The sequence below is a fragment of the Staurois parvus genome, unplaced genomic scaffold, assembly GCF_062004578.1.
Source record: "Staurois parvus isolate SC_StPar_1 unplaced genomic scaffold, SC_StPar_1.0 ptg000018l, whole genome shotgun sequence".
NCBI classification, from domain to species: Eukaryota; Metazoa; Chordata; class Amphibia; order Anura; family Ranidae; genus Staurois; species Staurois parvus.
In genome coordinates this window covers 13,151,654-13,179,627 of record NW_028317814.1, presented here as the reverse complement: position 1 = coordinate 13,179,627, position 27,974 = coordinate 13,151,654, and the positions used below count along the sequence as shown (strand labels likewise).

At 42.8% G+C, this 27,974-nt stretch overlaps 2 protein-coding genes across 2 annotated transcripts; one reads left to right on the top strand and one right to left on the bottom strand.

The window, feature by feature from the left end:
- Positions 1–230: 230 nt before the first annotated feature.
- LOC149473092 (small ribosomal subunit protein mS34-like) lies at positions 231–9,465 on the bottom strand. The gene is made up of 4 exons (XM_089683828.1): positions 9,349–9,465; positions 8,947–9,039; positions 5,212–5,254; positions 231–523 (listed from the first exon to the last, which is right to left on the bottom strand). The coding sequence occupies exons 1-4, from the start codon at positions 9,463–9,465 to the stop codon at positions 231–233; spliced, it is 546 nt and encodes a 181-aa protein (XP_089539954.1).
- An 8,555-nt stretch (positions 9,466–18,020) lies between these two features.
- Positions 18,021–27,652, top strand: LOC149473091 (structure-specific endonuclease subunit EME2-like). The gene is made up of 5 exons (XM_089683819.1): positions 18,021–18,202; positions 21,574–21,676; positions 23,443–23,558; positions 25,162–25,351; positions 27,422–27,652. The coding sequence occupies exons 1-5, from the start codon at positions 18,021–18,023 to the stop codon at positions 27,650–27,652; spliced, it is 822 nt and encodes a 273-aa protein (XP_089539945.1).
- The last annotated feature ends 322 nt before the right edge of the window (positions 27,653–27,974 follow it).

The following is a 27,974-nucleotide window of genomic DNA, read 5'->3' as shown; positions in this document are numbered from 1 at the left end:
AGTTACTTATGGTGTCATTGAGTAAAAATGACAATTTTCAATTACGGAAGGTGTTGTGTAGTCTTTACTCAGTATGGTCTATAACTGAAAACAACCCTCAACAAAGAGCAGAGCCCACAACCCCAATTACCATGGCACTTTGTTGCCATTTTGGTTTGAAGGTCACGCTGCTGACAATAAACTGTACATGAATCCATGTTTCTAGGAAGTAGCAGAAGTCCATGGCCTTATCACACTGGTGTCCCTGTTTTGGCTCTCCTCACTTTAAGCTCCTTTTGGAGCTCATGATCAGATTCCCGTAATCTCCCAATGTCCAGCATGGGCTCTGTTAAAGGCTTTCCTTCTTTCTGCAACTGAGCCAGAGCAATAGCCCTCAGTAGTGGTGGGTATGGCACATAGCGGACAGGTTCTGGCTCCGGCAGAGGGATAAATTGCTTGAAGTTCTCTTCTTCATGCCGTGGTATAAGACGCCAGTCATGGTACATGACTTTGCTGATCTCCTGCTCTTCAGGCACGGTTTTACCTGGGTGAATGAAGAAGATGACCATCAATATAAGATCATCAAGTCACTCTACCTAAGATAGGCTCTGCTTATGATCCTGGATGAGAAATACGCTATATGGCCAAAGCTACAAGGACCCCACTCCAAATAATTGAGTGAATGTGTTTTAGTGAAGGGTACTGTTCATTCTACAATTCTCTAGCATACAAAGACATTTAGATTTGGATGTCAAGCCTACTACACACGGGCCAAATGTCGAGCGGTATTTTGGCATCTTCCAATTTTTATTGGATATTTGGCCCGATGTGGTAGCCGGTCTGTCAGAAGCCAGACGTTCGGTCGGCTTCTGTCAAAGAGGCATGATTGAAGAAGGTCTGCTGATCAGCTCCTGATCAGTGCTCTCAGCCAATGGCTGACAGTGTTGACCGAAGTGTTCTGTCCGGGATGGGGGGCATCCCTGTCAGAACCCAATAGCACAGCAGGGGAGCTCGCTGTACCAATATCGGATCATTAGTATACTATGACATACAAAGCCATCCACAACACTGCCCCAATTTACATATCTGATCTTATCTCTATCACCCAAACCGTACTCTTTGCTCCTCGCAAGACCTCCTACTCTCTAGCTCCCTTATCTCCTCCTCCCATGCTCATCTCCAAGACTTCTCCAAGGCATCACCCATTCTCTGGAACTCCCTACCCAAATCTATCAGACTATCACCTACTCTACTTACCTTTAGGCGATCATTAAAATCTCTCTCTTCAGGGAAGCCTATCCCGCCCTCTGCTAATACTGGAATCCTCTATGCTTCCAACCACTCCATCCCCCACAGTTTTACCTATTGTACCACTCACCCCTCCCTCCTAGATTGTAAGCTCCAAGGATCAGGGCCCTCAATTCCCTCTTGTATTGAACTGTATTGTTACTGTATTGTCTCCCACTATAATGTAAAGCGCTGAGCAAACCATTGGCGCTATAAAAATCCTATATAACAATAATAATTAGTACAGTGGCTCCTCCTGAGCTGTCCGTTTTTTTTCTCATTCAGTGTGTACCAGGCTTTAGTGCAAATAAAAAAAGTATCATGGACAATACTCGATTGTTCCAAAAGACATTCAGACAATTACAATCTGGTGGCAATTGTTCAATACGAATACCCTTAATTAACCTGAGATGTCCAACAAACTCATATGGGTTTGATGGTCAATAAATGTCCGCAAATCGTTAACCATATAGTGTACTTCACTCTCTTTCTTAACTACCTGCCGACTGCAGATAGCCGAATGACGGCTTCACTGCGGCCGGCCAGTTCTGAGTGGACGTCATATGACGTCCCCCCAGAACGCGCTCTCCTGCGCGCCCCAGGGGGCGCGCACCCGGCGATCTCCGTGATCGCTGTGTCCTACAGACACAGCTGATCACGTGATGTGGTAAAAGGCCAATCACAGCGCCTTTTACCACCTGATCAGCGGTGTCCAATGACACGCTGATCAGAGGGAAATGCAAGTGCCGGTTCTCGGCTGCACTTTCCTCACGCTGTCAGATCGTGAGGAAAGTACTGCCGAGAACCTGCAGTTGTCAGAGCGGGGATCGGCACCGATCATCAGGGCACTGATGATCAGTGCCCTGATGATCGGTGCCCAGCAGTGCCACCCGCAAGTTCCGCCCACCTGTGCCCAGCAGTGCGCCCACTAGCTCCGCCCACCTGTGCCCAGCAGATCACCCACCTGTGCCCAGCAGTGCATCCACCTGTGCCACTCTGCAGTGCCACCTACCTGTGCCCAGAAGTGCCACCTACATGTGCCCAACAGTGCCACCCACCTGTGCCCACCCACCTGTGCCCACCAGTGCCACCCACCTGTGCCCACCCACCAGTGCCACCCACCAGTGCAGCCCAGCAGTGCTGCCAGTCAGTGCCACCAGTCAGTGCCCAGGGGTTGTGCCAGTCAGTGCTGCCAGTCAGTGCCCAGCAGTGATGCCAGTCAGTGCCGTCTATCAGTACCCATCATCAGTGTCACCTATCAGTGCCACCTATCAGTGCTGCATATTAGTGCCGCCTATCCGTGACACCTCATTAGTGCTGTCTATCAGTGCCGCCTATCCGTGCCACCTCATTAGTACTGCCTATCAGTGCCCTTTAGTGCTGCCTATCAGTGCCCATCAGGGCCGCCTATCAGTGCCCATCAGTGCTGCCTCATTAACGCACATCAGTGAAGGAGAAAAAAATGCCTGTTTGAAAAATGTTATAATAGAAACAAAGAAACTTTTTTTTTTTTCAAATTTTTTGCACTTTTTTATTTATAGCGCAAAAAGTAAAGCGCCCAGTGGCGATTAAATACCACCAAAAGAAAGCTCTATTTGTGAGAAAAAAATTATCAAAATTTCATATGGGTACAATGTTGCATGACTGTGCAATTGTCAATCAAAGTGCGGCAGCGCTGAAAGCTGAAAATTGGCCTGGTAAATAAGGGGGTATAAGTGCCTGGTAGGCAAGTGGTTAAACAGCTTAGTTCATCAATTACTTTTCTACACTGTTTACCAAACTATTCACTGCAAACTCTACAAAGAATTAAAAGGAAACAATAGGGGTTATCTACTTAAACTGGAGGGTGCAAAAGCTGGTGCAGCTCTGCATAGAAACCAATCAGCTTCCAGGTTTTGTCAAAGCTTAATTGAACAAGCTGAAGTTAGAAGCTGATTGGCTACCATGCACAGCTGCACCAGATCCTGAACGCTCCAGTTTTAGTAAATCTATTCCTATGTATATGTGTAAGAATGTATACTAGAATTTGGAAAATTAATATAATGAGTTAGTTTGGCCAATTATTTTTTTTTTTCACATTTCATAACCCCTCATTTGCTGTGGCTTCAGTTTGTGTTGCTTGCCTATGAGTAAAAGGTCGGATGTTGCAATCAAATTTTATGGCATACTCCCTTTCAGATGCTATCATTTGAAGGCTGCACTGGGTTCTAAGCAGTCCTGCCAGAAAGACTTGCTTTTTTTTTTTTTCTTCAATAAAGTCATCTGCAGACAACAGGATCTATGAAAACAGAATTATATAACAAAATGCATCCCCAAGATTCCTCTACATTGATATGTTCCCTCAAGACTAGCTGGACGGGATCATCAGAGAGCATGTACGCACGGTTTTAAGCAAACTCCCACACCCCTTCCTTTATAGAAAACAGTATTTTAGATGTCATCCAGACATTTTTACCACCAACCTTAATTATTAAACTAATTGTAAAGGATTGCTTTTTATTTTTTTTTAACCACTTCCTGTCCAGCTGTTGTATATAAACGGCCAGACGGTGGCAGTACAGGGTCGGGTAAACATTTATAAACAGCCTCCCCGCCCCCTGCTTGTGCGCACTCCCTGGGAGCACTGTGATCTAGTGCCCGCTGTGTCCTCCGGACACAGTGGAACACCGATCGTCGTATGGGACCTCTGTGCAAGGTACCGATCATGTAATCACTGATTGGCCAATCAGTGATCACATGCAGAGTATTAAGCAAGATGTTACTTCTGACATCATTGCTTACTACGTGTGAAATCTGTGAATGATCACAGAGGTCACATGGTACAAAGCTATTCACAACAGCCTTGTACCATGTGACAAGCTGTGACCAATCACAGCTCACACAGTAGTTCTCAATGGCTACAAGAATGCAGCCAGAGAGAAGGAGCAATGATTGCTTTTATAGCCTTTATGGGTGTAAAAGCAATCAGTGTAAAAAAAAAAAAAAAAAAAAAAATCTTCATCACCCCCCACAAGTAGTAGTGTCACCATGGTGACACTGTACTGCTAGGGCGACAGTATGTTAAAATAATAATAATAATAATAATAAAAAAATTAAATAAAAATGTACAAACAAATGTTTAAAAATTATAATTTTGGTTATAAACTAATTTGGGTTATTTATTTATTTTTTTTACTAAAAAGATAAACGGAATAAATTTTGGCCAAGATTTACGATGAAATATTATTTGCAAACTTTTGTAAGAAAAACACTTTTTTTCAAAATTTTGGGACTTTTTCATTTACATAGCAAAAAAAAATCTCAGTGGTGAATAAATACCACCAAAATAAAGCTTTATCTGTTTAAAAAAAATGCTAAAAAATTCATATGGGTACAGTGATGCATGACCGCGCAATTGTCATTCAAAGTGTGATAGCACTGAAAGCTGAAAATTGGCCTGGACAGGAAGGGGATAAAAGTGTCCGGACTTGAAGTGGTTAAATAACAAACATGTTATACTTAACTGCTGTGTGCAATGGTTTTGCACAGAGCAGCCCCAATTCTCCTCTCCGTGAGTTCCCCTGCTGGCACTCCTGGCTCTTTGCCCCCACCGAGTGCCCTCATAGCAAGCATGCTTGCTTCCGAGCTGGCTCTGTGTGTCCATAGACGCACAGAGCGCGGCTCCTCCCTGGCTCTGATTGACAGCAGTGGGAACCAATGAGGAGGGAGAGAGCCAAGAGAACGGCTGCTCCTGTGCACACTGCTGGATTGAGATTGGGCTCAGGTGAGTACAAGGGGAAGCTACATGCAGAAGGTTTTTTTTACCTTAATACACATTAACTTTCCCTTAATAATTTCGTTGAACTAAAATATTAACATGGATTTCTATTAAACTTTTTACAGTATGTTTTTGGTCTGTTGCTTTTTTTTTAAATTTGTAATGACATTTAATGTACCAGGACCTACCGCGATATGTTAAATAACCCCAGGCTTGCCCATGGTCCATGTTCTGGAAGACACAAACACAAGTTAAAATATGTAAATTAAGATTAAAGAATGAGCACACTGTTAACAAAACCTAGCTAGTTTCATATATTATTTAGGAAAATCAAGCAAGTTGGCAAACATAACCTTTCAAATTTATCCATCCTTCTTCGGTCACCTTAGGTCTTCAGAGTTCTTCAGTGGTATTCTAGAATCCTGCAGCTATCTTCACTGGAGTACATCAAAGAAAACACCCCTTAAACCTGTTTATGTGTGCGTGCTCTTAGCTGACAGTCTTTCAATAACAACTCTAAATTATAATCTGTCCCTATCATAAGTATACACTGGAGGTTTAACTAAAGTTCTGCAAGATGTAGCTGGTACATCTATCATGAAATCAACAGCTCTCAGTTTGTGCTATCTAAACATACACTATATTGCCAAAAGTATTGGGACACCTGCCTTTACACACACATGAACTTTAATAGCATCTCAGTCTTAGTCCGTAGGGTTCAATATTGAGTTGGCCCCGCCCTTTGCAGCTATAACAGCTTCAACTCTTCTGGGAAGGCCGTCCACAAGGTTTAGGAGGGTGTCTATGGGAAGGTTTGATCATTCTTCCAGAAGCACATTTGTCAGGTCAGGCACGAATGTTGGATGAGAAGGCCTGGCTCACAGTCTCCGCTCTAGTTCATCCCAAAGGTGTTCTATGGGGTTGAGGTCAGGACTCTGTGCAGGCCAGTCAAGTTCCTCCACCCCAAACTCAATCATCCATGTCTTTATGGACCTTCTTTTGTGCACTGGTGCACAATCATGTTGGAACAAGAAGGGAACATACCCAAACTGTTCCCACAAAGTTGGGAGCATGAAATTGTCCAAAATATCTTGGTATGCTGATGCCTTAAGAGTTCCCTTCACTGGAACTAAGGAGCCAAGCCCAACCCCTGAAAAACAACCCCACACCGTAATCCCCCCTCCACCAAACTTTACACTTGGCACAATGCAGTCAGGCAAGTACCGTTTTACTGGCAACCGCCAAACCCAGACACGTCCACTGGATTACCAGACAGAGAAACATCTCCACTGCTCTAGAGTCCAGTGGTGGCATGCTTTACACTACTGCATTCAATGCTTTGGATTGTACTTGGTGATGTAATGCCCGGATGCAGCTGCTTGGCCATGGAAACCCATTCCATGAAGCTCTCTACACACTGTTGTTGTGCTAATCTAAAGGCCACACAAAGTATGGAGGCCTTTAGCTACTTACTCTGCAGACAGTTGGCGACATCTGTACACTGTGCGATTCAGCATTCGCTGACCCCACTCTGTCATTTTACGTGGCCTACCACTTTGTGGCTGAGTTGCTGTTCTTCCCAGTTTGTTATAATACCACTAACAGTTGACCATGGAATATTTCGTAGTAAGGAAATGTCACGGATGGACTTACTGCACAGGTGGCAACCTATCACAGGACCACACTTCAATACACTGAGCTCCTGAGAGTGACCCATTCTTTCACAAATGTTTGTAGAAGGAGTCTGCATGCCTAGGTGATGATTTTATACACCTGTGGCCATGAAAATGATTGGAACCCCTGAATCCAATGATTTAGAGGGGTGTCCCAATACTTTTGGCAATATAGTGTATATACTGGAGCAGGGTGGATAAAAATCAATGATTTTTTAAAAAAAAATCTGATTTGTTTTTATTTAAATCTGATTTTTTTTATTTAAAATCGGATTTTTTTGAATAAAATGCTTTTTGAGAAAAATATATTACCATCCAAAGGTTATTCCATCATGAAATAAAGATTAGTTTTTTAATTATGTAGAATAAGGCTGTATATGTTTAATTTTTTTTGGTAAATAAATTCCATGACTACATTCACAATGTCATGCTCTTCCAGAGGTTTTTGTAAGATTATTGGGCAGTTTCTCTGCCTACAAGATATTATCACAGATGCTTGGTTTACTTTTGCAGTTCTCAAAACTGAATTTTACTCAGCGGAGATCACATGCCTCTTCTTCACAGCAAAAATGTTATAACATGAACAGAGTTAAGAAAAAGACCTTAATCCTAACTTCTACAAACCTATGAATACAGAATCAACCCCTTCACTGCTAAGTTTCAAGAAGTTCAGTGAATAGAATAGAAACAATATTTTTCTGATTGTTTGGAGTGGAATAGATCTGCACAAGAAGAAAGTGAAACTAAGTGTGAGGAGGAAGGGGCTGACAGTCTAAGTTTCTTAAAATATATATATTTTGTTTAGCCAAATTAGTTACCAAACATGGATGTTTGTTTAAGGAAATCACATATGCTGGAATGTTATTGTTTCAGTTGAATAAATCTATTTAAATTGTTATTATTAAGGTAATGATTATTTTTCTCCTTCCTAAGTACAACAGAAAAGTTGTCCAAATATGAATGATTAACCTATTAAACTGGGGATAAAAAAACTAATATGAAAAGTTGTTATTCTAAAAATCTTCATCTACTTGCATATTAAAGATATACCAGCAAGAATCAGTCTTTATGTAGAAAACTAGGATTTAAATCAAGCCTTACTGACTAGTGATTTAAATTGTGATTTAACTCAGTTTGATTTAAATCAAATCCACCCTGTACTGGAGTATTTGTTACATCTGAACCTATGTCACCATACAATAAATAATTTACTATAAGAATAGTGATATGTAGAACTGTAGGGAAAATTATGGCAATAGATCTAGGAAGGTTCTATGTATTATTAAAAGAGCAACCTCAATGACCCTTTACCATCCCTGTGTTCTATTTTTGTTCCCCTCCTATCTTGTTAGCAGGGTTACCTTCAAAATACATACTTACACATCCAGCTGATATAGTGTTGTCCTGGGTCAAACCACCGATCCACTGCAGCATTCCAGGTCTTGCTCCACCATCTCATTTACTTACAACATCAGGGGGGAACTATCTATTTTGGGTTCTTGTAGCTGGCCTCATGATGGCATGCATGTTTCACTTCATCAGGGGGCTGGCTGCAAGAACCAGAGCCTCAGCAAGCCCCCTGATGACGTGGCATTGTAAAGTACCCCAAGGCCTCCCTCCCTTGATGCACCAGGAGGGAAAAAAAAAATGAAATGAGGTTCCCATGGCATCACCACAGCCCCATATTACACATGACCCCACCTTGGCTTCTAGCCCACAAAAATGAACACAACATGCAGAAGACGTAAGGCAGGCAAGCAAGTGTGCTGTCTTGTCTACCATGTCCATGTGTGCAGTATCCTTAAGGGCTGATTCACACTAGAATGCTGCGCGGGTTTCGTGCACCGCATTCTGAATGCGCTGCCCTTGCGACCTGCAGTGGGTGTCAGTGCAATATTACTGACACAGTAAACAGAGTGCATTGGCCCACACCACATTGCATGGTACAAAAGTACCATGCAATCCAGTTGTAGTGCGTTTACAAAAGTAGTGCATGCACTAATTTAGGTGCAGTGCAGTACAATTTCAGCCCATTTAAAATGAATAGGCTGAAATCGTACTGCACATAACTGCATATGAATCGTACAGGAACGTGCAGCGCATACCGGTGCGATTCCTAGTGTGAATCAGTCCTTAGAGTCTGATGAGCTTAAATACCATGGTGTGTATTCTGGCTAAGATTGTCAGCGCCACTTTCTACCCTCTCAATTTTGCAGGACGGCGGTCATGATCTTCTGAACTCTCCCTCACCTCAGCTCTGTAATCCACTTTGACCTTAGTAATATTCCAGTAGCAAGGCTCATCGAATTGCTCCAGCCAGGACTTCTTGGTCACCTCTATGTTCTTACATGCAGGGTTTACAAACAAATGGGGCACATTGAGAACTGGCTATATATATCTATATATATATATATATATATATATATATAGTCTTTTGGCGCAAGCTACCATTTCAGATTAGTGTTTGGCAGCTTTTTTGGAGGACCAGAAGAGGGTATCTGCAAGGTTAGGCCTTGTGTTCTTACATGTAGAGTTTACAAGCAAATTTGACTCATTGAGAGTTGGCACTATATAAATTGTCTTTTGGTGCTTGCTAACATTACAGATCAACTATTTGCATCATTGCAAATCACACATATATGTCTACATTGCGTTGTTGATTGATCTCTTATTGCGCAGGTCTTCTCCAAGATGCAGGGTCAGAAGGTATGCTGGAAGCTCTGAGTTCAGCTGGGTATACTTACTCCTTAGAGCCACACTCTGTGCCATGGAGCATTACCTGGAGAAGAGAGATGCCTGCTGACTGGACATGTGTAGTAAGTTGTGATTGGAACAGACAACACGTTTTTGTATTAGAGCCGCTTATATTTAAAGTGGAAGGATCAGTCAACTCCAAACTGATATTTTAGTTCTTTGTAGGTGCTGCTGAGATAAAATGCCTGTTAGTTCTTTATATCTCCTGGGGATTCTCTTATTGAGATCTTTGTTGAGCATCACAGGTTTTCACAACTGATGTGGCCATTATGAGATGTCCCATTCTCTCTATTGGGTTTTCATATTTATTCTAGACTGCGGAAAACATAGCCAGAGCAAAGGTGGCCAGGAACAGTCATGGATTATAGCAGGAAGATCTCCCTGTAAGAGCAATCAAGATCTAAGAAAGAAACCTGGGGCAGTCTCAGTCTGCCAGACGTCACCTGCAATAAAATATCCATCTGAGAGGGTTAGTCCTATTTGAGGAAATCTGTACTATTATTATTATGCAGGATTTATATAGCGCCAGCAGTTTGCACAAAGGATGACAGTACAGTTACAATACAAATTAATACAGGAGGGATCAGAGGGCCCTGCTCAGTAGAGCTTACAATCTAAGAGGGAGGGTCAATTGATACAAAAAGTAATAACTGCGGGGGATGGGCTGATAGAGAAAAATACATGTACCGTTGCTAGGAGGGGGCAGGATAAGCCTCTCTTAAGAGATGAGGTTTTTAGGGATTGTCTAAAAGTGGACAGGGTAGGAGATAGTCGGACACATTGGGGAAGGGAGTTTCAGAGGATGGGAGTACCTTTGGAAAAGTACTGAAGGCAAGAATAAGAGGAGGTAACAAAGGAGCTGGAGAGCAGGAGGTCTTGGGAGGAAGGAAAAGAACTGGAAGACTGGAATTTTGAGACTAGGTTAGTGATGTAGCTGGGGGCTGAGTTGTGGATGGCTTTAGAAGTTGTTGTAAGTACCTTGAATTTAATTAGTTGAGTAAGCGGAAGCCAGTGGAGGTATTGTCAGAGAGGGGTGGAGGACACTGAATGGAAGCCAGTAGAGGGATTGTCAGAGAGGGGTGGAGGACACTGAATGGAAGCCAGTGGAGGGATTGGCAGAGAGGGGTGGAGGACACTGAATGGAAGCCAGTGGAGGGATTGGCAGAGAGGGGTGGAGGACACTGAATGGGGGCCAGTGGAGGGATTGGCAGAGAGCGGTGGAGGACACTGAATGGAAGTCAGTGGAGGGATTGGCAGAGAGGGGTGGAGGACACTGAATGGAAGCCAGTGGAGGGATTGGCAGAGAGGGGTGGAGAACACTGAATGGAAGCCAGTGGAGGGATTGGCAGAGAGGGATGGAGAACACTGAATGGATGCCAGTGGAGGGATTGGCAGAGAGGGGTGGAGGACACTGAATGGAAGCCAGTGGAGGGATTGGCAGAGAGGGGTGGAGGACACTGAATGGAAGCCAGTGGAGGGATTGGCAGAGAGGGGTGGAGGACACTGAATGGAGGCCAGTGGAGGGATTGGCAGAGAGGGGTGGCAGACACTGAACAATTGGTAAGAGCAAATAGGAGCTGTCAGTACTAAAGTCTCTTTTGGAAATTCTAGTTGCTGGACTATTATGCTAATCCAAAGGCTTTCAGTACTTTGAGTCAATAACTCAGATTAGATGAGCCGTTCTGATTTTTCTCTGGGTTCATTAGCTAAATTCTTGCCCTAGGTTGGAAGTAGAGATGAGCGAATCGAACCAGGCGAAGTGGAATTCGTTTCGAATTTCAGGAAAAATTCGATTCGTGCCGAATCCGAATATTAGCCAACTTCGGATGCACGAATCGAATTTTTCCCGATCAGCCGGCAAAAAGTGTCCCTGCAGAGAGCTCCACTATTTCTGACAGTTCTCTGACAGTTCCTTCACATTTACAGCGGTTGAAACATTGTATCTATTTGTTTCCATTTAGGATACAGATGTTTTTATTCGGAAACAGATACAATGTTTCAACCGCTGTAAATGTGAAGGAACTGTCAGAGAACTGTCAGAAATAGCGGAGCTCTCTGCAGATACACTTTTTGCTGTACTGGAATACTTCTTCTTTTCATTCTTCTTTTCATTCTTCTCATTCTTCTTTTCATTCTTCTTTTCATTCTTCTTCTCATTCTTCTTTTCATTCTTCTTCTTTTCATTCTTCTTTTCATTCTTCTCATTCTTCTTTTCATTCTTCTTCTTCTTCTTCTTTTCATTCTTCTTCTTTTCATTCTTCTTCTTCTTCTTTTCATTCTTCTCATTCTTCTTTTCATTCTTCTTTTCATTCTTCTTCTTCTTCTTTTCATTCTTCTTCTTCTTCTTTTCATTCTTCTTCTTCTTCTTTTCATTCTTCTTCTTCTTCTTTTCATTCTTCTTTTCATTCTTCTTCTTCTTCTTTTCATTCTTCTTCTTCTTCTTTTCATTCTTCTTTTCATTCTTCTTCTTCTTCTTTTCATTCTTCTTTTCATTCTTCTTCTTCTTCTTTTCATTCTTCTCATTCTTCTTTTCATTCTTCTTTTCATTCTTCTTCTTCTTCTTTTCATTCTTCTTCTTTTCATTCTTCTTCTTCTTCTTCTTCGTTGTGCCCCGTGACTGCCCAAATGAGTGAAGTGTGCGGTGATTCTAAGATCGACGGCACTCATCTGCATGTCATACTGACTGACAGTATTATTTCTCTTCCCCAGCAGACTCCAAGGGCATTTAAATTAAAGGTACAGTGTTCTGCACTAATATAAAGGCTCTCTGAAGCCTAGAAACCCTTTTAATAAGTTAAATTCGCAGCGAATAAATTCGCATTGAATCAAATTTCTCCCGCAAATTCGGCGAATCAGCCGAATTGAATTTTTGAATAATTCGCTCATCTCTAGTTGGAAGCTCTGAATTTATTGATGCCAAAAATAGCCAAACAACAAACATTTTCAGGGGAAGGTCAGTAATGAAGGCATCCAGGCTGTGTCAGTACTGGTTTCCTTTATGTTATTATGTTAAAAAGAGAATAATACATTCTAATAATTCATATTTTATGAGAAAAGGTTTCCATTGTATTCTTTTTATGGCACCACCTTTGTGCACAAACAGCAAGCCACTGCACACAATGTAATTCTCACACACTGTTTTCTGTAATTCCTTTTACCTATATGCAGAATACATTTTTTAAACCTGAATGCCAAATGCTAAGCATGTATATAATGTCATCATGTAATCTGGTAAGTATTCAGTAAACTATAATCAATGTATCATAAAACTAGCATACAGTGTTAAAGTGGAATTTCACACAAAAGAGGGAGTTCTTTTTTTTTGCCGCCAACTCACCCCCCAACATGTTTGGTCATACGTTGTTACGTTACGGTCATACTGGGGGGGGGGGTCGAGCGGGTATCTAGTTTTGACAGGTATCTGCTCCCACTTCCACTTGGATCGCTTAGGCAATCCGAGTGAAACTTCGCCCAGGCGATCCAAGAGAAACTTCACCCCCACCCCCCTCTTAACCCGCAACATTTTGGGACACATCACAAGTCCCAGAAAGCTGCAAGACCATTCACAAAGTGCAGCTCAACTTGTGCATGCGCAGTAGGTAGCTGGCTGTGAAGCTGTTAGGGCTCACTGCGCACTTCAATTAATAAACATGCTTGCACCGGGCTGCCAAAGACCAGTGAGTAACCAGCCCAGGTGAGGGCGGCACTTGATCCATGGATATCTAAATATCCTTATAATGAAAGTCAGTAGCTACAGTATTTGTAGCTGCTGACTTTTAATTTTTTGGGGGGACTTTGAAAATCCTCTGACTTGATATCAGCCTGCACAGGGGGCACTAAGACTGAGAGAGGTATTCTGAGCTTATCATGGCTAACACTGGGAGCAGCCTCCAAGGGTGGGAATCAGAGGGATGAGATCATCAGTATTGGGCAGGGTGGATAAAAATCAATGCTTTTTTTAAAAAATCTGATTTTTTTATTTAAATCGGATTTTTTTTTAATAAAATGCTTTTTGAGGAAAATATATTACCATCCAAAGGTTATTCCATCATGAAATAAAGATTAGTTTTTTAATTATGTAGAATAAGGCTGTATATGTTTAATTTTTTGGGTAAATAAATTCCATGAATCCATTCACAATGTCTTGCTCTTCCAGAGGTTTTTGTAAGATTATTGGGCAGTTTCTCTGCCTACAAGATATTATCACAGATGCTTGGTTTACTTTTGCAGTTCTCAAAACTGAATTTGACTCAGCGGAGATCACAAGCCTCTTCTTCACAGCAAAAATGTTTTAACATGAACAGAGTTAAGAAAAAGACCTTCATCCTAACTTCTACAAACCTATGAATACAGAATCAACCCCTTCACTGCTAAGTTTCAAGAAGTTCAGTGAATAGAATAGAAACAATATTTTTCTGATTGTTTGGAGTGGAATAGATCTGCACAAGAAAAAAGTGAAACTAAGTGTGAGGAGGAAGGGGCTGACAGTCTAAGTTTCTTAAAATATATATATTTTGTTTAGCCAAATTAGTAAATAAACATGGATGTTTGTTTAAGCAAATAACATATGCTGGAATGTTATTGTTTCAGTTGAATAAATCTATTTAAATTGTTATTATTAAGGTAATGATTATTTTTCTCCTTCCTAAGTACAACAGAAAAGTTGTCCAAATATGAATGATTAACCTATTAAACTGGGGATAAAAAAACTAATATGAAAAGTTGTTATTCTAAAAATCTTCATCTACTTGCATATTAAAGATATACCAGCAAGAATTAGTCTTTATGTAGAAAACTCTGATTTAAATCAAGCCTTACTGACTAGTGATTTAAATCGTAATTTAAATCAGTTTGATTTAAATCAAATCCACCCTGGTATTGGGGGATTAAGTAAGAAAATTGTTACTCTACCGGGACCAAAGAAGAGAATTTTTACCAAAACAACAGCAAAATTATACAACAAGAACACAAACAGTAACACTAGCACTGTAATAATAATATGTTATGAGGCAAAAAGAAGTATGTGTGTGTGTGTGTGTGTGGGGGGGGGGGGGGGGGGATAAGGAGTGCACATAAGACCTACTACAAATATTTACTCAGAATGGTGATATAATGCCAGCTATTGAGAGCTGCTATCTTGGGGTGTCCTCTCTTCCTCTTAGATTTGGTTCACACCTGCAGATGCAACCAAATGCAGGTGCATTTCCATGTGTGGCATGAATGGCAGCCTGTTCATTTCCATGGACTGCTCTACACACGAGAAACACAGAAATTAAGTTCCGAACTCTTTTCATTCAGCTAACACAAAAATATTTATGGATTTTCCAATCGCTGTTTTTATATTCCAGGATGGTCTGGATCTATGTAAAGGGAAAGAAGAGCAAATGCTGATTCTGGTGGAGCCTAGAGAATTTCTCAAGAGTGTCTTCTATTACATTCAGGTAAAATTTGGAAAGGTGAAGAACATGCAGATTTATATATATTCTGTATCTGCCACCCCTCTCTGCCAATCCCTCCACTGGCTTCCCATTGCCCAACGGATAAAATTCAAAACATTAACAATAACATATAAAGCCATTTATAACTCTGCCCCAAATTACATCACCAATCTTGTCTCCAAATATCATCCAAACCGTACTCTCCGCTCCTTGCACGACCTTCTACTCTCTAGCTCCCTTGTCTCCTCCTCCCATGCTCATCTCCAGGACTTCTCCAGAGCTTCCCCCATGCTCTGGAACTCTCTACCCCAATTTATCAGAATATCGCCTACTCTGCTCACTTTTAGGTGATCTCTGAAAACCTATCTCTTCAGGAAAGCCTATCCTGCCCTCAGCTAATAATGGAATCTTCTACTCCTCCTACCAGTCCATCCCCCACAGTTACTAACTTTTGAACCACTAGCCCCTCCCTCTTAGATTGTAAGCTCCAAGGAGCAAGGCCCTCCTATCCCTCTTGTATTGTTGCTGTATTGTCTCCCGTTATATTGTAAAACGCTGAGCAAACTGTTGGCGCTATATAAATCCTGTATAATAATATACTAATAATAATATAGGGACCCATGGGGCATATAGCTCAATATCCATGTGCCATATGTACAATAATTGCATTTGCTGAGGTCAATTATAATAGATGTAAAAAAAGGTTTACAGTATGTGTCCTAGATTTTTTATTTTTTTGTGCTTAAAGTGTTACTAAACCCACAACAGTAAAATCAGTCTGTATATGCAGTAAATCATGCTTGTTATACTCACTGTGGAACCTAAGGGGTTAATCCTCTGCACTGTGTAAAAATTATGTTTGATCCAGACTTCTCTGATCCTCCCCTTCTACTGCTGTCCCCAATCCATCTGCTGATAGAACAGAGCCTTGGAGACAAGCTGCACATGCACAGTTTGGTGTGTATTGCTAGAGACCTTTTTTTATTTTCTTGGGAGAGTGCATATATCCAGCACAGGGTCAATAAGCACTGTCCAGACAGAGGTTTAGGGGTCATGCAGCCTCATAAGTCAGTCGGGAGAATGAAAACTCCTCCTACCATCTTTATCCAGTACTCTGCTGGACATTGATAGAAGTCTCAAGACTGCTCTACCCGCTGATAAAATAAAAGGTACTTAGCAGTTTATATTTACTAAAATAATTATATTTCCATGTTCTATGTACTGTGGGAGGCCAGATATAGTTAATGCAGGGTCCAGGGTTTAGTAACACTTTAAAGTGGAGTTCTACTCACTTGTCAAAAAATAACTCATTAGCTACAAAAACTGCTGACTTTTAAAAAACAGCCATTTACCTGTCCCTCGGTCCTGTGGTGTGTCTCCCGCAGCCCGTTTCACTGGCCGTCCTGGATTCCAGGAGGCCAGCAGGCCGTCATGTATTCCAGGAGGCCGGCATCTTCAGTGTGGGCACCCAGCTGTGATAGCTTGCGGCTTCACAGCCGGGTACCCACTGCACATGCGCGAGTAGTGCTGCACTTCCTGTAGTCTTCTGGGACCTGTCACGTGTCCCAAAAGACTACAGAGAGGGAGGGAGGACAACTTCTGTTTCCAATCGCCTAGGCAATCAGACCGGAAATGGGAGCAGGTACCTGTCAAATTTGGGCACCCAAAGGTGCCAGTCCTTAATGGGGAGCGGGGGAGCAGTCCTTAAAGCGGAACTTCACCTTTTGGGAGGAGCTCCGCCTTAAGGCTCAGTTTACATCTGTGCGTTTAGCTGCGTTTTTATCAAGTTCCTGTGAGTTATGTGTGGATCAGTTTATTAATTTCAGTGGGCTTCCCTACATGTAGGAATCATGGTAAAGAAGCCCCTGACCCCTGTTAAAAATTATGCCGCATCAAAACGTACCCTGCATTTCAGTATGTGTGAAAACAGACGCATGGGAGTGCCATTAGGAGTTGATAAATACTACTACTACTAATAATAATAATTAATTAATTCAGAAATATTGGCACTGCCACGTGTCTGCCAAAGGACAGCCCTTTTGTTACCATTTAGTAACTTATATAAAGAGAAGTACAGACTCCTGTAGTGTTGGCTCTGAAAGAAGAGGTTGTGTCCTCGAAACGCGTTAGCCAGTTGGTCATCCAGGGTTCCATCGTATGGACTCAGATGTTGTTTGGATCATACACCTTGTTCAGTTTGACATACCTGTGTTATTATGTCCATTGTGAGTATGATACCTATTTTTGTTTCTTTAATACATTATTTTAAACGATAATGCACTAGGTCGGTGCGCCCTTTTTCTGTTTCTCCATTTGTATCCAGTGTATTCGGACCACCCCGGTCTGTTGAGGGCAGCAAGCAGTGCATATTCCAGAAAATTCCAGAACATTCTTATTAGGTCTACTGAGTCCTTTCCTAGCGCAGGAGTAAAGTGTTTGTTGTACAGGATGTTTTGCGTCAGGAAAGCGCACAATTTTGTTCACAACCAACAGTAGTGTGAATCTTACCTTAGAGAGACTTGAAGTAGTAAAATGTTGCTAAATGTCTATGTATATTTCAGTTGTTTTCATTTTGGGAGATTATACGTGGAAGTAGTTTAATTACAAAGGAATATGTAAGAAAAGGCATGTACTGTAGATGGATATAGAAAAGATATGAAGTATACAGATAGAACAAAGGGGAAAACAAGGGAGTGATGCGAACTGAACCCACATTTTCTTCCACTCAGGCTTTAGATCACCTGAGCAGCCATTTTTTTTAATAACAACAAAAAGGTACTTTTTTTACTCAAAAGAATGTCATGGTAAAATGTTCCCATATTGATTCATGTGCTTTCTAATTTGTAATGATAGATCCGCTTTCATTGGTATTAAAAGCATGGCATGATCGGGGTGGAGGTTGTGTTTAATCCTTTCACTGGAAAAAACAAGCAAAGGCCTGCATCTGGCCCCCGGGACACAGTTTGGAGACCACTGCCTTAGTCTATAAGCTAATAGCCACTACGCTGATCATGAACTTATGGCAGAGTGGTACCTGAGACTCTCCTAATTCATGAAGGGCCACAATCAGCAGCTGCCGATCATAACCAGTGAAAACATTGCCAAAGTGGTCTGGGTATGTGAGGTGAAAAAATGGACATCGGGCCCAGCAGTGAAAAAGTTAATAACAGCCTTGTAAGATCTAAAGTAGCTGATCCCTCTCCATTCCTGGCTCCTGAAAACGCCATGACTCCGACCTCTGTGTTTGGAATAGATAGGAAGTGTTCTGGAAAGAAGATCAAGTTGGCTGTTTTGGGGCTACATGATTATAGAAGGTAAGTTGGATTACAGACTGCAACTTTCATTAACCACTTGCCTACCGGGCACTTATACCCCCTTCCTTACCAGGCCAATTTTCAGCTTTCAGCGCTGCCGCACTTTGATTGACAATTGCGCGGTCATGCAACATTGTACCCATATGAAATTTTGATCATTTTTTTCTCACAAATAGAGCTTTCTTTTGGTGGTATTTAATCGCCACTGGGCGCTTTACTTTTTGCGCTATAAATTAAAAAAAGTGCAAAAAATTTGAAAAAAAAAAAAAAGTTTATTTGTTTCTTTTATAAAATTTTTCAAACAGGTATTTTTTCTCCTTCACTGATTTGCGTTGATGAGGCGGCACTGATGGGCACTGATAGGCGGCACTGATGGGCACTGATAGGCAGCACTAAAGGGCACTGATAGGCAGTACTAATGAGGTGGCATGGATAGGCGGCACTGATAGACAGCACTAATTAGGGGTCACGGATAGGCGGCACTGATATGCAGCACTGATAGGCGGCACTGATAGGTGACACTGATGATGGGTACTGATAGACGGCACTGACTGGCATCACTTCTGGGCACTGACTGGCGGCACTGACTGGCACAACTCCTGGGCACTGACTGGTGGCACTGACTGGCAGCACTGGTGGGTGGCACTGGTGGGTGGCACTGGTGGACAGCACTGGTGGGTGGGCACATGTGGGTGGCACTGGTGGGCACAGGTGGGTGGCACTGGTGGGCACAGGTGGGTGGGCACAGGTGGGTGGCACTTCTGGGCACATGTAGGTGGCACTTCTGGGCACAGGTAGGTGGCACTGCAGAGTGGCACAGGTGGGGGCACTGCTGGGCACAGGTGGGGGCACTGCTGGGCACAGGTGGGGGCACTGCTGGGAATGGGTGGGCGGGGCTAGTGGGCGCACTGCTGACCGGAAATGCGGGGGTCACTGCTGGGCACCGATCATCAGGGCACTGATCATCAGTGCCCTGATGATCGGTGCCGATCCCCGCTGTGACAACTGCCGGTTCTCGGCAGTACTTTCCTCACGATCTGACAGCGTGAGGAAAGTGCAGCCGAGAACCGGCACTTGCATTTTCCTGTGATCAGCGTGTCATTGGACACCGCTGATCACGTGGTAAAAGGCCGGTGGGCTCGGCCTTTCACCACATCTCCTGATCAGCTGTGTCCGTAGGACACAGCGATCACGGAGATCGCCGGGTGCGCGCCCCCTGGGGCGCGCAGGAGAGCGCGTTCTGGGAGGACGTCATATGACGTCCACTCAGAACTGGCCGGCCGCGGTGCAGCCGTCATTCAGCTATGCGCGGTCGGCTAGTGGTTAAAGAGGACCTTTCACTTTTGAAATAATACCATTAGTCTGATTCAAGTTAAACATTTTTATTTACATTTTTTTGTCCAAAAAACTTTCTGTTCAAAGCTACAGTGTTCAATAGTCAGTCTGATTTTAAGATGCAAGTCTGGTTTACAGATTGAAATTTAAAGCAGAACTCCATGTAAAATTTTACTTTCCCATGCAGTGGGGCTGTGCGCTGCATGGAAAAACTGCTCGTTTTGTCCAGGGGTTTAGTGGAAAAGCTATATATATCCCGTCCTCCGATCCTCCGGAAAACCACGCTCCCCCAAGTCCAGCGGTGGACTGTTCCTGCCATCCTCAGGCTCTGAGACGGTCTGTTGGCATGATGACGTCAGGAACAGTCCATTGACAAGACCGCTAGTATGCGGGGGGGGGGGGAAGCGGCAAGGACCAGTGTTGCGCTCTGAGGATCATCTGATTCGGTAAGTATATTTTCACTCTTATGACCCCTAGACAAAAACGAGCAGATGGCCCGTGCAGTATGGGCACAGCACCACTGAATGGTTCAAAAAACATTTTGCCCCGATTTCTGCTTAAAGGTTAAGTGTTGAAGGTGAGGTTGCACACACATTAATAAAATCAAAAATGTGCATTTATTAAAAGAGAAGTATGGGCTATACAAAGAGAAAATCTTCTACTCACCTAGGTTGATGCAGCATCAATCTGATGCTGCATCTGTCCCCCACCGGCTATCCACTGAGAATTAAGTGATCAGACACTGCTGATCGCTCAGTTCTCCCCTCCACTCTGAGAAGGGAGCAGTGATTGTCAGTGTCTGGCTCTCTGCTCTGCCCCTCCAGCACTCACTGGAGTGATAGGCGGGGGTGGGAGTGGCTGGCTCAGGATATCAGTGGATTGCTGAGAAGCTGAGTCAGTTGCCGGTCCAGGATTCTGGGTGGATTCCAACCATGTGGTTAGGATCTTTCGGAGCCTGGACTGGCTCTGTGAGGTCAGAAAATGGATCACAGGAGTGCAGAACAAGCTGCACACCTATGATCCATAGGAGACGATTGGCAATGCTTCTCTTTTAAATATATGCATTCAGTCCTGCAGAGCATTGCAAGTGTAATCAGTGCATAGTGGGTGTAGTTCACAGGCACCTGCATTATTTACCCCAAGTCCTCAGTTTTTTGCTAAAAACCGTGCACTAACAACACCAGACTTCTGGTTCCAAAAGCTAACGTAACAAAGAGGTGGGTTCTCTTTTTATAGTAAGTAAAGTGCAGCACTATAAATAAGTAAATAAATTATAATAATGTCCGTATAAATGAATATTCTTATGGTGACAATCCGTGTGTAGAGTACCCACTATGGCGGTACTTCAGTGCTTGTGCTTTTAAAAGTGGGGTAAGAATACGCACTCACCAGATGCGTAAATAAATTACGCATATAGATCAATGATCGGAGGTCCCCTTTAATGAAGTGGAGTCATTGATTTCCTAGAGCTCACCCCTGAATCAAGATCTACCTTATTACACAGAGGAGGGAGTTCCTGCTACACAGGTTGCTACACCCACTCATCCCTTAAAGGGGACCTCTGGTTTACTGGATCCATATACCACCCAGAAGTGCCTGACATACCACCCATACAGAGGGAGGATATCTCTATACATGGCTTAATCCGCTTCCTTAAAGGGGACCTCTGATGATTGATTTAAATGCGTAATTTCTTTACACATCTGGTGAGTGCGTATTCTTACCCCACTTTTAAAAACACAAGCACTGAAGTACCGCCATAGTGGGCACTCTACACACGGATTGTCACCATAAGAATATTCATTTTATACGGACATTATTATCATTTATTTAATTATTTATAGCGCTGCACTTTACTTACTGTTTTGACTGAAGTTTTATTTGGTTACCTTTAGTGCATAGCTGCTGACGTTGAAAGCACTCACTTTTTTATTTATTTATTTGGGGTTCTCTTTTTATGCTTGAAGACGGAAAACACTGAGATGGTATAAGTGAACTGACTGAGCTTTAATAGTAAATGTTTTTTTGACCACCAGATGTCAAAGACTATCGCGTAAGATGGAGAGACACTCTCTAGAGCCAAGCCTTTGCTATGATGAACAGCCAGAAAGCCAAGTGACCAGGCGACATATAGATGAGGTTGGTAGCTAATCTACATTTAAATACCAGTCCTCGGTTAAAGACTTCTCCATACATCATCTTCTTTAGTATCATCTTCTAGGATTAGTTTTGGAAACTAAATTTTGAATACAATTTTTTGTTTTAAGCAAGAGCCTAAAATGAATTTTGTTTTGCTACATAGTTCTTTTACTTTGCTGCATTGTGTCCTAAAGGGGGGGGGGGACTATGTGGCCCAGTGAGCTTATGCAATACATTTTTGTCTTAAAGTGGAGCTAAAGGCACACGTACTTACCTTAGTTCTAGTTCCAACAATCTGACACCCATAAAGTCCCTGCTCGGCGCTGTTCTCTTCTCCCTGGGTTCTTTTGGACCCTGGTTTTTGTTTGTTTTGATTGGCTGATGTGGGATGACATCACTCCCATACATGTGCAGGAGTGCAGTCATCCGGGCACGCTGGGAGTTTGCCAGTTTGTGCAGTTCAGTGTACATTCTACAGAGGACTGCAAATAGGCAGGAAAGTGTAACATTGCATTTTTTTTCTGCAATAAAAAGACTGCCTGTTCACAAATGTTTCTATTTTACATTTAGTTCCATTTTAAGTTTACATGTTCCAGACACCTCAGGTCCCATGCACACTAGACATTTAGCAACGAAGCATGAGATCCCAGCATCTTGATGCGGGCGGAAGGCAAAGGTTGCACCATCCAGCCTCACTGTCGGCAACTTGTAAAACTCTATGAGAGGCTGAAAGCTGCTGCGGCTGGACAGGCCTGGATGTTGCACTGAGTGTTCCTAATGTTTGTGGCAGTATCAGGGGTGGACTGACAACTCATGGGGCCCCCGGGCAATAGGGGATTATGGGGCCCCTGTGTCCTTGTCCAAACTCAAAAAAGCCTATGAAAAAGGTACCAGGGGCATCTCATGGGGCCCCCTACTGACCCCGGGCCCTCGGGCAGTGCCCGAGTTTCCAAATGGTCAGTCCGCCCCTGGGCAGTATGTGGCCAAGGATGAATGCTGGGAGTGCACACTGCATGTATTCTGGGTATTCGTTCCTGGGAACATACTGCCCTAAATGTTAGTACCACTCTGCGCACCATCCAGTCCCATCCATCCGCAGCAGCTTTCAGCCTCTCATAGATTTTTTCAGACTGTCAGCAGTGGGGCTGGATGGTGAACTTTTCATTTGCACCAAAATGCCAGAATTTCAGGCACGGGGGGCTAAACACCCAGTGAGCAATGAGGCTTTTATGTTGAAGCCATAATATATTTTTCAAACTAGCTTCTGGGGAGAATTTACTAAAGATTTGTCACTTTATTTAACCTTCCTGTGTAATTTACAGTAGAAACTGAGTTATTGTCAAAACTTTTTGCAAACTTACTGCCAAGTGGCAAGATCAGCCCTCTTTCTGATCAGTTTCAGAGCTGTAATAAGAATCTCAGACCTTCTCTGCATCAGTGGCCCCGGCTTAGGTGTTTTTTTTTCTTTTGTTTTTTTTTTTACTTTTTGTAGTCATGAATGTAAAATTATTTTGTAAGAAAAGGAGCGACCTTTGCATCTCTTTACAAGATCCTTTTAGATTGGGGCAGCACCTAAATATGGGCGTAACATGGTGCAAAAAGATGGAGTTGCCCTTTAACTCTGATTTTTCTCTAGTTTATTATCACTGTTAGGCATGCTGTCAAATCTAAATTTTAATGTGAAAGCATTATTATGTATATTCTAATAAAGTTTTCTCTGTGATGTCACCTTCTTTGATAACTGTTATCCTCCTCTGTGGAGGTAGGCACTTATCTTTCTACAGCTGTACCATGAGACCGAAGTCTTATTCTTGGATACATGGAGAGAACTGGGGCAACATGTGTGTGCTGTGACCAAGAGTATAGCTCAGCGCCCGTTCCGGTGAGTTCACAAAAAAGTGACTGGACAATGTAAATTCCTTGTGAGTGAAAGGTTATACAAGTGACATGAGCAGCCTTATAATCATTGCCCTGCTTTAATGGATTATTTAGATTTCTGTTTTTCAGCAAATCAGCATTTTCAGGTGGTATAAAGGAAAAAGAATTTACATTTAAAATGAATTGTCTATTTTGAATCCACTGAATGCCTACTAAATTATTTCCGTTTTAGGTGTACGCCAATAACCAAACTGCAACATCTTGAAATAACATACACTTAGAGCAGAGCTAAACCCTCTTGCCCTTTACAGCCAAGGAAGCTATTTTCTTAGCCTCTGTTTAATCATTTGACCTCTCGAAGGTTTTACCCCCTTCATGACCAGGGAATTTTTTTTATATTCACCACTGTGCTACTTTAACTGGCAATTGCTCAGTCATACAACACTGTACCCAAGTGAAATTTGAGTCTTCTTTTGGTGTTATTTTTTATTATATAAACAAAAAAAAACCCCAAAAAAGTTTGGGGAAATAAAACACAATATTTTCTACTTTCTGTTATAAAAAATAAAGAAATGTAAAAAATCTAATTTCTTCATAAATTTAGGCCAAAATGCTGCTACATGTCTTTGGTAAAGGAAAAATCCCACTAAGTGTATAATAATTGGTTTGTTTGAAAGTTATAGCATCTAAAAACTATGGTGTATATATACTGGAATTTACGCAGCTTTAACGCTGTGCTGGTGATCAGTGACTTACAGTTGGACTGTGATAGTGTGGTGGGCAATCTAGTGCTAACAGACCGTCACTGGGAGGTAAATTAAATGACACTGACATCACTAATACAGTGATCAGATATAATACTTTACACTGTCCCTGTACTAATTACACTGGCTTGGAAAGGGTTCACATCAAGGGGCAGTCAAGGGGTTAACTGTGTGCCTAACAAGTGTTGTATGTGTAATATGTGCTGCTTTTACTAAGGCCCCTTTCAGACGGGGTGGACCAGTCAGCGGATCAACTGTCTTCTATGAGCGGTCGAATGGAAAACAACCGCCTGTGTGTTTCCATCCAACTGCCATCCCATCCAATCCGGTGGACAGAAGGGGAATCCCCATCCATCTCTTTTCGACGGATCAAATCGGATTGGATGTCGTTGGGTGTAAACAGACACATGTCCATTTACACCCGCCGCTCCATAGAGGAGAATAGAGGTTTCAATGGGTCCACCTGAAAAACGGGCAGATGGACCCGATCAGAACGTCTATGTGAAAGGGGCCCAAGAGATCTGGCTGTTTTTTTTCCCTGCTTTTCAGGGAGAAGAAACAGACAGATCGCTGTTCTGTGTACAGAGTCCTGTGTGTTTGTAAACACAGGGCTGTGTGCTGTGAATGGATACAGCCAATCAGCAGGTGTCAGCCATAAATCATTGGATGAAACCTGCTGACAAAATTGCACAGTGTCCAGTCTCAGTGGGGGTCAGCAGTGGGCACACGCATGCATGCCCCAAATTTTTCTTTTCTTTGCAGCAAACATTGAGGTCAGATGACCTATAAGTGATGGTGCAGCAAGGTGGACCGTGGTAAACAACGTTCTCTCTCTGTCTGCAGGTTGCACTGGGAGGCTCAGAGCTACTCCTTCTGCACCTCAGCAGGCACCTGGCGAGGGTGGGGACCCAAAGGATCGCTCACTGGCTTACCATTGGCCTGGAAGAGACAGATTCAGCAGTTTAATAGAGTCAGTCCAGCAATGGCTGCAACTATAACAGAGGCCTATCCTTCTCCACAACTCCTTATGCAGGTCAGTGTCTTTGTGTAATGTGTTTTCTGCCCAGGATCCACATGCAATGGGGGAGATTTACTAAAGCTGGTGCAGCTGTGCATAGTAACCAATCAGCTTCAATCTTCAGCTTGTTCAGTTATCCTTTGACAATAAAACCTAGAAGCTGATTGGCTACCATGCACAACTGCACCAGATTCTGTGTGCACCAGTTTTAGCAAATCTCCCCCACTATTTTTCACACTAAAGGGAAAGCTTGAGCATCTGCAGATATTAGACAGAGGAGTGTATAGCCATAGGGATCATTGGTCACTCCTATCAAAACAATGGACCATCTTCTAAGGCAGGGTCTCCAAACTTTCCAAACAAAGGGCCAGTTTAACCTCTTGACACATGCAAATGTGCGGCCTCCCGGTGTCTGGGCCTAGACGCTGAGCGGCCGCACATTTGCGTTCTATTAAAAAAACATATGTGCTGAGAGCACACGCCTGCGCACTCCCAGCACACATGTCCAGTACTCATGGAAAGGTCCCAATCTCCTCTTTCGATCGCGACCTTTCCCGATCATGTGACAGTGTGTCACGGCGGTCACATGACGCTAAACCCTGCCCCGCCTCCCGACTTCTGAAACCCTTAAAGGGCCAGGAGGCGCCGGTGCCAAGGGGTAATGTCCTTTAGACTTTCTGGGGGCTGGATTAGGAGTAAAAAAAGTCCCTGATGTTAGTGGGGAAAAGTCATTGACGCCATCTTTGGTGTCATTGGGAGGAAATTTGCCTCATCATTGGTATCAGTGAGATAAATTCTGTCCCATCTTTGGTGTCATTGGGAGGAATTGTGCCTCATCGTTGGTGTCATTGAGATGAATTGTACCCCATCATTAATGTCATATGGCCCTATTGTTAGTGTCATTGGGAGAAATTGTGTCCCATCCTTGGTGTCATTGGCAGGAATAGTGCCCCATCATTGGTGTCAGTGAGGGTAATTATGCCCCATTGTTGGTATCATTGGATGAAATAGTTCCCCAAGGGCCAGATAAAAGCAAGTAAAGGGCCGCATCTGGTCCCCTGGCCACAGTTTGGAGACCACTGTTCTAAGGCATGCCGTAGAAAAGCACATATCTGAAATTGACTGGAAGTAAGACATTTACTTAGTTACATCAAGCTGATGTACAGTATATATAAAAATAGACCTTGTTTTTTAATTGCTTGTATAAGATGGTTTTGAAATTTTACAATCTTTCCCAAAGCCCCTCTCATCTACTATTCCCCACTGACAGGTAAGCTCAGTGGCCAATAGGGAGGCACAGGAGCCAGGAGAGGGGGAGGGGGTGTCAACCCTCACCATTACTCTTGTAAGGCAATATTTGCATATTCGAGCACCCCAGAATATGGGGATCTCTGGTGGATCTGGAAAATATTAAAAGGAAAGTGCTTCAAGTATTTCTTAGACTTTACCATACTAGTCTGGAAGGTATTAAAAGGTAAGTGCTTCAAGTATTTCTTAGACTTTACCATATTAGTCTGGAAGGTATTAAAAGGTAAGTGCTTCAAGTATTTCTTAGACTTTACCTTACTAGTTTAATAGAAACATACATTGATGCTGTTCTGTAATCATTATTACATCATATTAATGTATTTTTTTCAGTGTCAGCAGTGTAAGCACCATGTTTGGCTTGGTATCAGCCTGCATTCCCCTGTACAGCAGAGCTCAGAAAGGAGGAAGCACAATCAGCCAGGTGTTGCTGCAGTGCAAAAGGAGCATGCTGATAAAAGAGCAGTGATGAAGGGATGAGCGCAGTGTGCTGCTTCTCCTTTCATTGCCCTGACACAGGGTGGGGTGGAAAATAGATCTGTAAGTAAAAATGAATCCACAGCAGAGACAAATCAAGTCCCCTCCCCTTCCAGGCAGGGATGTGCTGTGAGGCAGAGCTGTGTAAATGGTAAGACCGGATGGACAGAAACACAAATCCTTTAGCAGGTAAATAAGCTCACATGTACGCATTTCATCTGTTCCGTATTAATTCTAGTAGTCGGTGTATAAAGCTGATGTTATTCAAAGAAAGTAAATTCTGTATCTTTTCTCTCTATCCAGGCATACGTGGCATGTAATACTGATAAAGAGAGACTATCTCTCCTCAGTAACCTGAGGGTACCACGTGCTGGAGGTGCCACAGACGATATGGAGTATCCAGATGAAGATGTCACACAGTCTAATGACCAAGACCAGACAAGAGAGAGGCGCATTGGTCCTGATTTGTCACGACGCATCTGGCTGTTCATGACCTCAACCAATCCAGAACTGGTATTGGACTTAAATTCCTAGTACATAATCACTGGTGCTTTTGTACTGTTATTTGGCAGTAAAGTATTTATAATAAAAATATGTTTCCAATCATTGCAGTAAGGAAAATGTGCCTGTGTGTTTTAATGACTGGCTCATTCGCACCCTATGGAAAGATCTATAGTCACTTTAGATCAGTGGTTGTCAACGTATGAGATAAAGGGGGCATCAAATGTGGCCCCTGACATCACCAAAGGACCGCACATACTGTTCAATATATATAATGCTTGAGTGGACTGTCGGAGACTTCAGACTTTAATAGATGAAAATGAGGGCTAGAGAGTGTAGACGTGCCACATTTTGG

Coding starts and splice junctions, on each gene's coding strand:
- LOC149473091 (XM_089683819.1), top strand. CDS start 18,021: ATGGACATCGGGCCCAGCAGTGAAAAAGTTAATAACAGCCTTGTAAGA. Junction 18,203..21,573: donor GGGCTACATGATTATAGAAG/GTAAGTTGGATT, acceptor TTTGACCACCAG/ATGTCAAAGACTATCGCGTA. Junction 21,677..23,442: donor CCAGGCGACATATAGATGAG/GTTGGTAGCTAA, acceptor CTGTGGAGGTAG/GCACTTATCTTTCTACAGCT.
- LOC149473092 (XM_089683828.1), bottom strand. CDS start 9,465: ATGGCACAGAGTGTGGCTCTAAGGAGTAAGTATACCCAGCTGAACTCA. Junction 9,040..9,348: donor ATAAGAGATCAATCAACAAC/GCAATGTAGACA, acceptor CCTGCATGTAAG/AACATAGAGGTGACCAAGAA. Junction 524..5,211: donor GGGTTATTTAACATATCGCG/GTAGGTCCTGGT, acceptor TCATTCACCCAG/GTAAAACCGTGCCTGAAGAG.